Source organism: Struthio camelus, chromosome Z (genome assembly GCF_040807025.1).
Source record: "Struthio camelus isolate bStrCam1 chromosome Z, bStrCam1.hap1, whole genome shotgun sequence".
Lineage (NCBI taxonomy): Eukaryota > Metazoa > Chordata > Aves > Struthioniformes > Struthionidae > Struthio > Struthio camelus.
The window spans coordinates 43,491,539-43,502,756 of record NC_090982.1 but is presented as its reverse complement, the minus strand read 5'-3'; the positions used below and the strand labels follow the sequence as shown (position 1 = coordinate 43,502,756).

Genomic DNA, 11,218 nt, shown 5'->3' with positions numbered 1-11,218 from the left:
TCATTGTAACTAAATCTTGAGGATGAAAATATGCATCAGTAAACTCAATGGCAAAACTCCCACTGACTTAACTGGGATCAGGGTTTCTTTACATGTTTTAAATACCTTTGACTTTTCAAACACTTCTATAGCGTACCACTTAGTGAGTAATGTGGAAATTAGTCAAGTGTGATGACTGTGTTAGTTATCAGGAGATAAAGGCCGCAAACTTTTAAGTTCTGTGCACAAATCCAGTTTTATTTTAGTTACCTGGAAGGAGTTCAGTAGCTATACAGAATACTCTGGAAACTGGACATTAGCTGTATTAAGTAGGATTAGTCTTATTAAAAATTCAAATCTTTGCCCAATCAGTTTTGAAAATCATTGTACACGAAGCAATTTATTGCTCCTATTTAAAATAAGATCTGACAAACAAATTGTAAAAAATAAAGTAAAAAAATGCACAAAACTATCAAAATGACCTATGGCATTAAAACCAAAAAGACTTAATAAAAAAGAGCTGCTGTTAGTAGTATCTAGTATACTACCCATAGGTACAAGTGACGGGAAGCTTAAAAGTTTATATTATTATTGATTACATTGAGAGCATACATACATGTAGGCCTATTAAGTAGTGTCAGATGATGTTTAAAAATCCTATGTTTGATATGAAAAGTGGAATTAAAAGGAGGCTAGAATCAGAAAAACTACTTCATTCTGACTTGACAACAGCCTAAGAAAAGGCATCTAACCTCTTAAGTAGTTTATGGCACTAGTTAGCTTAGTGTCCCATAATCAGCATTCACTCAAGATAACTACAGGTTGCCTGGAAGCTGCCCTACTGTAGTTCTATGTACAAGTTAGAGGAATATAGCTGGCTGTCAGGCTTAGCCATGTAAGTCTTCTGTCCCTGGTTAAACATTCAGCAGGTCTTAAGCAAACACATGCTGGTGCTTCTCAGTTGTTCTCTTGTGGCACTGCTGTTGCCTAAAAAGAGAGAGGAGAGATTTCTTTTTTAAGGGAAGAGACTTAGTAGTAGACTCCAACCATCTGCCTGTTCTTAATATGGGCCTTAACATTACCAGGGGAGCTCAGCACCTTAAAATATTTGATGTATTTCTTTTCAATACTTTTTGCAAGATAAAAAGTTACTACCCACATTTTATAGAGGATAGTATGGCCCAAATACCACAGTACCTGATAAAATTAGCTGCCCTATCCTTTGGGTCCCTGTGTGACCATGGGCAGAAGAGACAACTGAGGAGTGCTTTCTCCTTTAGGCTATCTTTTCTGTCAGAAACGCTGTGCTGTATTTCATTCTGACAGAAACTGGAACTCCAGTTTGAAAGATAGACTGCAAACAAACGACCTGCCCTAGAACAATTCCCAATAGCAAGAGCCTCTGATATGCTCTGACAGCCAGGAGACAAAACCAGGTTTTCCTCAGTGAACTTTCACATCTGTATTCTAATGGTTCATACTTGGACTGTGGAAACAGTCTCTTTTCTGAGTAAGTCCTTGGTAAGTTAACTCCACACCGTGTCAATTATTAGGCCTTCTAACTTTTTTATATATTTACTGTTCAGTTAATTAAGACTCCATCGTAACCACTAGGGGTTACCCGAGTATTTTACCTACAGAGAAAACTTCAGACAAATGGGAAGCGCTGAATGTGCTTTAATAATCTTCTCACTAATGAAGATATGCAAGTATGCTTTACACTATTCTCCTTTTCCTTTTAACGTACAGTCCTCTGCCTTCCTAAGTCCTTTCGAGATCTGGTAAACAGAAGAAGGCTTGAGTTTCCAGTGAGCTTTCCAAAAACCGTCATTGAAACCAGAAGGTTTTTGTAGCATGAAGTCATTTCAGACAGTTGGATGGCCCAGACTAGCTACCACTCTTTGCCTTACTGGAATTCCATTTACAGGAATTCATGAAAGAGACCTAGTGATTAAGATTTACCTCTCTCCTGTAAGCCAGATCCCATTTCCCACAAAAGGTGCAAACATTGCCAGTGGGTTACAAATCAAGAGTAGGAAAATAGTCCAAGTTAAAGTATCTAGTTCCATTTATCTTGCACACTTTGTATTCAATAAACACTTAAAATGAAAGGAAAACAAGCAAATATTGAATTCTCCTGTGAATTTTGTTCCACATTTTTTCTGTGTTCATTGTCCTTTAAAATCTGATTTATAAATCTGAGCTTACTTTCTCAAAGACCTTTCAAACTTGTGAAGGTTAAAGTTCAGGTTTCAGCTGTTTAGTAAAATTTTAATCACTTAATCTGACAAGATGCAAAGAAATAATTTACACTGGGCTTGCTGATTATATAAATCTTTAGCTGGATCTTACTAAGGGCTCACTGCTTAGAAGTCCAAAGCACTGAATTTCTGGCCTCAGTAAAAGGTGAAAGTGTTCTGTATCTAACAAAAACAGTCTTTGAACCTCTGTAGCTGACCCAACAAAAATCTGTTTTTTCTCCCCTTGTATGTGGTAACTTTTCCCAACACACAGAGAAGTGCTAAAAGGGAACCCTATCAAACCCTGCCAGATGTCCTAGCTTGGTCCCTCCTTTCTATCCAAATTCAATCTCTTGACATTGCTCAGGAATGCAGACAACAGCCAGTCTACTCTCTCTCAAAGCAAGTGTTTCCATTTAAAAGTTTTGATTTTAAAAAGTCTGAGTACTTATCTTGCTTTACTTCCAGTAAGTTACAAGGTTTAAAACAACTGGCTTGAAACGGGATGCATTTTGGCAGAACAGTTTAGGCAGGGAATGTTACACATGACTTAAATTGGCTAAAATAATCTAGCTGCTTAATGGCCTTCCATTGACTAGGTTACATTTACTGTCTGAAGACGCTTAACTAATAGCAAAGTTCTCATTAATCCTCTTCTCCACACAGAACTGCCTCCTGCTAGGCTCTTCCACTCCTCACACAGCTGGACACCGTCCATAGGGGAACGGAAAGGGGTGGTGAGAAGAGCCAGGGCAGCCAAATCCAACGTCATCACTAACAGATGATAAGTTCTCAGCCTCAATTTTCCTATGTGGTTGTATTACTGCACTTTGTAACAAAGCAGGGAAGAGAACTGCATATAGGGAAAGTGCAAACTGACAAACGGAAGAGTATTTTTGAAATACATCTTATGCTGATCCTAGATATGGATGCCCCAGGAACTGTGAGATTGCTACAAGTCCTGGAGAGCCCCCCAGGAGCCAATGGTCTGCTCTGTGCAGACAAAAACGCAGCCCCTCTGTCCTGTCCCTGCACAAGGGCAAGTGGTTGGTGACAAAGAGCTGCCAGGGAACGTATTATCCCATACTTACACATAGAGTCCTTTCGCCAAACTTGCTATAGAATGTCATTTTGACTTTGTGCTTGTGTCCAGTCCTTTGATCAAAGGTGTTACAGCTGTCGAAGGGTGGGCTGTACAAATGCAGGCTAACAGCAGACTCTGTGTGGCTTATGTTCTCCACACGGTGCAAGCCAATGGAGTCTAGAGAGGCAAGGGCATGAAATGAAAGGTTGCATTAAGAGACAGATTTAGCAAGATCTCATAAACACCTGGAAGAGTGCCATCTAAGCTGAAACTTGTGAAGAAGCCGGTTAGTCACACCTGCACTTTGAGGAACAACGTGTAACTCAGTACGGCAAATTAGACTGCTGTTCTCTAGCACGGTTTCCTAAATACACTGGTGCTTCAGAATACCTTATCGCCTTCAACACTTGTAAATTACTGGATTATCTACTATGGGATAAAGGCCAATAGAAATCCAAAGAAGCTTAAGGAAGGCCATGCGGCCAGTAATTTGCCAGCTGCCATTCCCAAATGGGTTTAAGGTTTATTCTCCTAGGAGATGCTGTTGCTCTCTAGAAGCAGGAAGATTTGTGTTTCTAAAAATCAGCAGGATAGTTTACAGGCAGACTTTTTGTATTACTAATTCTCAGCCCAATAACAAGGACATCAATCACATTAAGAGTCAGCTACTTGTTTTTGGAGCATGGACTCATGGGCAGAGATATACTTGTCTTCTATTGCAGACGTCCATTTCCTAATTAATCTTTCCAACTTATTAGTTTGGAGTAGAACAGTCTTCATTTCTTTGGTCTTTTGTCTAAAGCGACAAATGACTGGTGACTGGCATATGTCCAATCTTAACCGAACAGTAAGCGTAATTGAACAGGTAATAAGACACTGTCTTATTGAAGTAATGGCATTTTTATGTAATACCTTGACTTCTGCTCGATCGTCCCAGAAAATGTAAACTATGAAGAATCAAATCCATAAAAACATCTATTTTCATTCTATATTAAAGTGGAGGTTTTGAATTACTTAAGGGAAACCTTGAATTCAAGTTTATGACTCCTGCTGTAAGAAAACAACTGAGGCCTTTGTACTTAAAATTAATACATCATCTAATACTCAGACCTGTATTATGCATTGTAGGCACAATAACCTGGGAACTGTAAGTACACTTCGAATGTATATCAGAGTCAAGAGCGTAAGCCCTAAGTGTCATTAACATCATTTAGATAAATAAAGGATGCGGGGAGGAAAAAAAGCCCTAAATGTGTGCTTATGTAAAGGGAGATTCAAATAAACTCAGATTAGTGGGTTATAGCCTTAACAGTAAAGTACAACAGCCACCAAGAAACATGTAGTAGAAACACGAAGGCTTATGGACACCATTAAAGTAGCAAGGCAATCAAGTAGAACACTGTCAGTGTTTTCCATCTACTTCTTTTACTTGTTTCTTTTAAGCCAAAATGCCTAGCATGAAATATGATCTAAACTGTCCCAGAGAATTGGATACCAAATTTGTTTTAAACAACCAAGAAAGCTTTGGATCAGATACACACAGGGCGTAATTGTTTGCATTGCAACGAACCACATACATAGGGAAGAAAACCTAAACAAGTCTGAGAACCCACCACCCAGGTGTGGGAGTGCCCCCTCCATCAGTAGAAGCATCAGGCTCTTCCTTACATTTCCTGTCCTGTGAATTTTGTGTTTTCAGATAAAGTGACATACCTGCAGCAAAGGGCTGGAGAGTACCCTTCATGTTTCCTCTATGCCCTTTGCCCTGGCCTAGTCTGTAAGCCAAGCTGAGGCTGTGGATGTGACTCCCTTGAACCGGAGGGAGCACCGCAGGGGTGTGCTGTAGTTACTCAGCTATCACATACAAGGCAGGTAGCCCCCTTCTCTGAGGCTTTGCCCTGAAGCGCTCGTTCTGCTGAACTCTTTGCAGTTCAGCACGATTTGTAACGCCTCTTGTAGGATCAGAATGTGATGCCCAGCTGGTGACTCCCAGGCAGCCTCAGGTGTAACACAAGATGGCAATAGTTACCGGTATGCATAATGGCATGACTTTAGGTACCTAGGGAACCTTCCTGGTGAAGACTTAGATGTCTTTCAGCATCTGTGGAGTTAGGCGATTGTTTTATAGATTGTTTGGGTAGACCTTCAGCTCTGCTGACACTACACTTCAGCATTAGAGTCTTTTTTGGATTTGGACGAAAATTTACACTTGAGGATCACAGCCTCTGTTTCTGGTTGTTTAATTTATTCTATGGCTTTTACATTTTTGCCCTAGGATTTCCATGACAGATCACAAGGACTATTTCTTTGTAAAGTTGTGATGATTAAGAAATTTAAACTTTGTTTCCTCTTGTTTCTCCACAAAATACAATTTAAGCTCTGTGTTTACAGGCAATTTCAGAGTTATTTGGGACACAGTGCTGAAGGCTACTCAGTATAGAAGAGCTATCCAGCCTCTTTAAGTACCAAGCGATTGCTGCAACCAAGCAAATGCTGCAATGTCTTAAGAGTGAGTTAAAAGGAAAATTTTGTTTGTTTTATTGAATCCAAATACAGGTTTGTAGAGAATTTGAATAGCCAAGTTCAAGTGTGTAAAGTGTATGATACTGTTAAAGGTAAGAGCCTAGTTAGCACATGAACTATCCTATTTAAGGAGTCACATTCATAGGTGGGTAGCTGTCAAATAAGATACTAGAGGAGCTTACCATTAATATAGGCACATTGATTTTCTCTGAGAACACGTTCTGATTTCTTAGTCATTTCGCCATTTCCTTTTTTCTCAGGCCATGCAAAGAGAGTTTCCTTTAGATTTCCCTGGAGGATCTTCATAAAGCAGTGGGAGTCAGTGTGATCATGGATACTGCTATATAAGCAAAAAGAATAACCAAACTCAGTGTGATAATACACATTTAACTGAAGTACCGCAAACAGAACAGATGGCATAGCCTATTGTAGCTGGACATAGCTCTAGAATGAAATGCTGTTGCACGCACACAAATCTTAGAAAGAAATATTCACCATGGCTGAGGTATGCCTACTTAAAACTGCAGCATTAGAAATGTGTTAGGATAAGCTTACGTTTATCAGGACTTGGAGGAAAAAAAAACTAAGCTATCTGTCAGCTTATGACCTTGCCAGAGAAAAAAACAAGGCAAATCTGGAGGAGGCAGGAGGACAGGAAAGCTTTTCAGAACACAAACTCTGTGGGCCAAGGAAAAAAAAAAAAAAAAAGGATGCTTTCCTCAGTGACCCCCAACCAGGGCCTATATTTTGTATCAGGCAGAGGCCAGTGTGGACTTGCATTTATACCAGGTGTATTTGCAAATCCACAGTGCTCCCTCTCTAAACATGGGAGAAATGAGCTACTTCTCCTTCATTCCTAGGCCTCTCTACTGTTGAGATGCATAGGAGTTTGTTGAGAAAGAGAATGCTGTCTTTGCCACTCTAACAATACTAAGTACAACTGACTAGAGCAAGCCCTTAATTTCACAAGTTGGCAAAACACGAACAGCAGCAGGAGCTGGCATGATCTGTCTGCTTGCTTGATCTATCTGCTTACTTGGAAGTATGTTTTAATTGCCTCATTTAGAGGCATACAGGGTAGATATGCAATTTAGTTTGGGGCTTTTTTTTTTTTTTTTTTTAAATAGAGGCCTAACTGTTACAGAATTTGATGGGATTAGGACAAAGGGAGATGTCTCCACTCGTGGCAGGGAGGCGAGGGAATTTGGCCCTCCCTGAAGTATAGTGCTAATGAGTTCCACCCAACAAGCCTGGTACTTGTACATTACTGTTTTCAATAAACAAATGTCAGCTTCTTACAAAGTGAGATGCCAAGAGAGCACTGCTTGCTTCAGGCATAGAACAGTTCACAAATGCCACGTTGTCATGCTCCTTGCACAAGCCATGAGCACAATCTGATCCTCCTCATGTAGGAAGCAAAAACAAGTTGTGGTCTGAGTCTAGTTCCTAGCAAATGCTCATCCAACCCAAACACAATTTGACAAGAATTACAGTCTTTGCGGGAAAAGCCCAGGAGAAATAGAGGAGGTGGCCTTGATTCTTACATCTGTCTGGGTATAATTGCATGGCATCCCCAGGAGGATATTTTAAGTGTTCAATATGCATGCTCAATTAAAAACAGCCCCCTCTGCCCTCCCCTCCCCCCCCCCAGGTCTTGGGGTTTTCTGTTTACGTGCAAGGACAATCAGTCAAAGCCTGCAAGTTTTGTCACTCCACATTTTGTTGTATCCAGCATTTTGTAAGAGACCCTCCAAGGGACAGATCCTGCTCTCACTTTTGCAGGACTATGCAATCCAATGTATGGGCCGCATATATAACTCAAGGGGGCGCAGCAGCAGTGTGGTCCCTTCTGAGGGAGGAGCTAGGATGTCTGGAACCTACCTAAAGCTATGTATCGCCAGAAAGGGGCTCCCACCCCACGCTCCTAACCCAAACCCACTTTTCTCTTTGTGGTGCAAAGACTGGATTTAAACAACATGAGAGAATAAAGACTGTTTAGACTGTACCAAGTCCTGCTTCTGCAACACAAAGTGAAGCAGATTTCTCAGAAGCAACAGGGTCTGTTCAATGCCTGTAGGACCCACTGTACCTCTGGGATTAAAAACTTCTACAGACAGAAGAAAGCATAGATTTGGTAGAAGACCATAATTAGTATTATATTTTAAATGCTCTAAAAGTGTCCATAAGGTACAAACTTGCAAAAAATATTCTAGCAAATATGCAGGACGGCCACCCCAAAGGAATAAGTAGGAGTTCTACACTGCCTACTTCCCTGAAGTTTTCTCATAGTTCACTTAGGGCTGATTATTCTTCTCTTTTCATATGACAGTGTTCCAAGCAAGAGGTACTATAACTCTCTATCTGTTTGATAAAACCATACTCTTTGGATACAAACCTGCCATGCCCTTCACCCCAGCATAAGATCATCAAGTTGAACTTTCCATTTCCACTGTCCACAAGATTTCTTGTATACCTGAAATACAAAGTGTTTGCTTTTAAGAACAATCACTACCAACATGCCTATAAAAGAAGTATACAAATATGGTTATGAACAAAGGTTGCACCATATAAAAATCTTCTTTTCTGCCTTCTTGAAAGCAAAGTTTCCCTTGGACAAAGTGAAATTCAGTTTTTAAACTGTTTTTGTACATCTAGTTGTTCTGGGAAGAAAAATTGGACTCAGTTAATATTTGATAGTCATATTGCTTTTGAATTACATAGATGATTGGAGTTTGGGAACTAGGAGTCTGCAACTAGAGTGGACGACAGGATCAGATCAAAATAGTTATTGAATGAAGTCACTTCAGCAGCTGGCTTATAATTAGAAACAGAGGACTGCAATGAAAAAAGAAAAATACATGGTTACATTCTTCTACAGTTCATTTTCAGATATTCTTGGCTGTCCTTTCTCTTGGGCAGCACTCCTTCCTATTAGGCAGAAAAAGAATAGGAAAAAAAAAAAAAAAGGTCAGGCTTACCATACATGGTACTCTTACTTTTTTCTTGAAGATTCTGCATCTTGCACTGTAACATTCTTGTATGGATAAAATACCTATCGTGTAACTTCTGCCAGCATCTACTTTGAAATGAAGTTTAGCATAGCAGAAAATTTTAAACAGATTTACTTATGCTAACTTAAAAATAACATGGAATGAGCTTGTTCCTAAAGGCTTTTTATCCATATGCGTGTTCCAGACTGATTTGCTCGCAGGGCTTGAAAGCTTTTTGTATCACCATGTTTTGAGGTTTGTTTCTGCGCGCTTCCCTGCAAGCCTGCCCCCAGCTGTCACTTGTCTCATCCAGCTGAGAAGGGGCTGTGTTTTGCTATATACATTGCTTTGCACAGCGAGGCCCTGATCCAGGGCCGGTGCTCCTGGCTGGTCTGGTGCAAGCAAGCAGCTCTGACCTTCTGACTCCTCTTCAGCTTTAGTCATCGCCTATTCACAAGGTGCCAAGTAAAGCAGACACTTATGCCTATGACAGGAAGACTCACTCTCACCCAACAGACCGATGCAGAACTGTCACTGATGACACCCAGATGTTTTGCATTAATTTTCTGATAAGGTCATTCAATTTAATCAAGATATGACATTCCTAACAAGTCACTTTCAAAGCATTTCATTTATATCTATATGCTGCCTTTTGCTCCGTCCACAATCTGGGCACGCATCAGGTAGATATATTTTTCCTATGATGTCAGAACTTAAGCAATCAGTGTTGGCATTTGACTGAACTTTTCAAGTGCTGCTATTTCTGTACAGCGGGTCTGCACGGCCAAAAGAAAGGCTGTCGTGCATACTTCTAAAGTTACCCGGCTTAGTTTTTCTAGTTCTTAGTTTCCTGTGTCCTGTTACAATTCCGTGATTTGTTCTGAATGGAGAGAAGTCAATGCAAGAAGACAGGAGGCTTTTTAAAAAAAAAAAAAAAAGTCAAGCCAGAATGATGCTTTCATGATAAAGTGGTTACAAATAGGAAAGGTTTGTTTTTTTTTTTTAAATAAGGGAGGTGCTGGAATAAAATGCATTTAATCATAAATACACAACAGAGAAGCCACCAACGGCGTCGGCAAAGTAAGAGCGCCTTAAAACCTCGGCTGCTGTTTTACTGCAGCGGCAGAGGGGCGGGAGGCCTGAACCCGCACCGGCCCAGCGGGCTGAAGCGGGCAGGCGACACGGCACACCCGCCGGCTCCGGCTCCGGCCCCGCGGCCCCAGCGCGGGGGGCGCTCCCCGCCGCCCCCGGCCCCCCCATCGGTGCTCCGCGCCGCCGCCATTGGCCGCCGCCGCCCCGCCCGCTCCCCACCCCACCGCGCCCCGCCGCGGGCAGCGCGGCCCCCGGCCCTCGCCCTCCGCTGCCCTGCCCCGCCGCCGGGAGCAGCGGCCCCCGGCCCGGCGCGATGCGACGCGGCGCCGGCGGGTCCCTACCTGTACTGGTCAAACTTGGCGTACTGCAGCCACTCCTCGGGGTTGCTCTCGTAGGACTCCATGAGCGCCTGCACCTCCTCCACGCTGACCTTGTCCTCGGAGAAGAGCCGGTGCAAGATGCGGATCAGCTCCGCCAGGCTCCGCGCCTTCCACATCTCCGTCTGCACCGGCGCCTCCATGACCGGCTCCGTGCGCAGCCCCTGGCCGCCGCCCCCGCCCGGCCCCCGCCGCCGCCCTTTATGCGCCAGGAGGCGCGGCGGGAGCGAGCCGCCCCCGCGGGCGGGGGACGGGGCGGCCCCGCCGGCCCTGCCCCCGCTGCCAAAGTCCTGCTCGGCCACCAGCTCGCACCGTCAGGCTGCTGCGCTCCCCCCCTCACCCCCGCCCCGAAACGTAACGCGTGGGACCCAAGAGGGCCGCGGCTCAGCCTGCGGCCGTGCCGGCACACCGCCGGGTGCCAGACCCACGCGCGGCCGACCACGCAAGTGGGCTTCGCACCCGGCGCCTTCATGGCCGGGTCAGCTGCTAACGGGGTATAGATTAGCCATGACTTCCAGCAACAGAATTCAGTATGCGCCGTAGAGCTACGTTCAAAAAAATCAACCTTTTCGCGTGAGAGAAAGGGTTCGGCTCCTCAGGCCCGCCAGGTGGTTGTGAGGCTGCAAGCCAGCAGCTCAGCTTCTCTTCGGGAGGCGCGCTTAAGGCTTGAGGGCGCCCAAAGCGCTGCTGGGTCGTAGCCGGCCTTTGAGGCAGTCAGGCTGAAGCGATTTCTAGCGTGCCCGGTTTCTCTTCCTCTGACCTGTGCATCAAGGAGTTGTGAGAAAAAGCAGCCCCATCAATAGAGGAAGTTCACCTGGCGAGGCTGGGTGAATTTCTGCCTCCGCTGCAGTCAAGAACACGTTCCCACAGATTTAAACGGGGCTGGCATCTTGTGCATGGGAGTGAAACACCCCTGAGTTTACAGAACACGTA

At 43.6% G+C, this 11,218-nt stretch overlaps 1 protein-coding gene across 1 annotated transcript; it reads right to left on the bottom strand.

Moving 5' to 3' along the window:
- Positions 1-216: 216 nt before the first annotated feature.
- On the bottom strand, positions 217-10,472 carry LOC138064704 (cysteine dioxygenase type 1-like). Its single transcript, XM_068928505.1, has 5 exons — positions 10,250-10,472; positions 8,222-8,299; positions 6,009-6,166; positions 3,311-3,480; positions 217-966 (listed from the first exon to the last, which is right to left on the bottom strand). The coding sequence occupies exons 1-5, from the start codon at positions 10,426-10,428 to the stop codon at positions 937-939; spliced, it is 615 nt and encodes a 204-aa protein (XP_068784606.1). The 5' UTR covers positions 10,429-10,472; the 3' UTR covers positions 217-936.
- Positions 10,473-11,218: the final 746 nt, after the last annotated feature.

Coding starts and splice junctions, on each gene's coding strand:
- LOC138064704 (XM_068928505.1), bottom strand. CDS start 10,428: ATGGAGGCGCCGGTGCAGACGGAGATGTGGAAGGCGCGGAGCCTGGCG. Junction 8,300..10,249: donor GCCAAGTTTGACCAGTACAG/GTAGGGACCCGC, acceptor TTTGTATTTCAG/GTATACAAGAAATCTTGTGG. Junction 6,167..8,221: donor TGGGGTGAAGGGCATGGCAG/GTTTGTATCCAA, acceptor TTGCTTATATAG/CAGTATCCATGATCACACTG.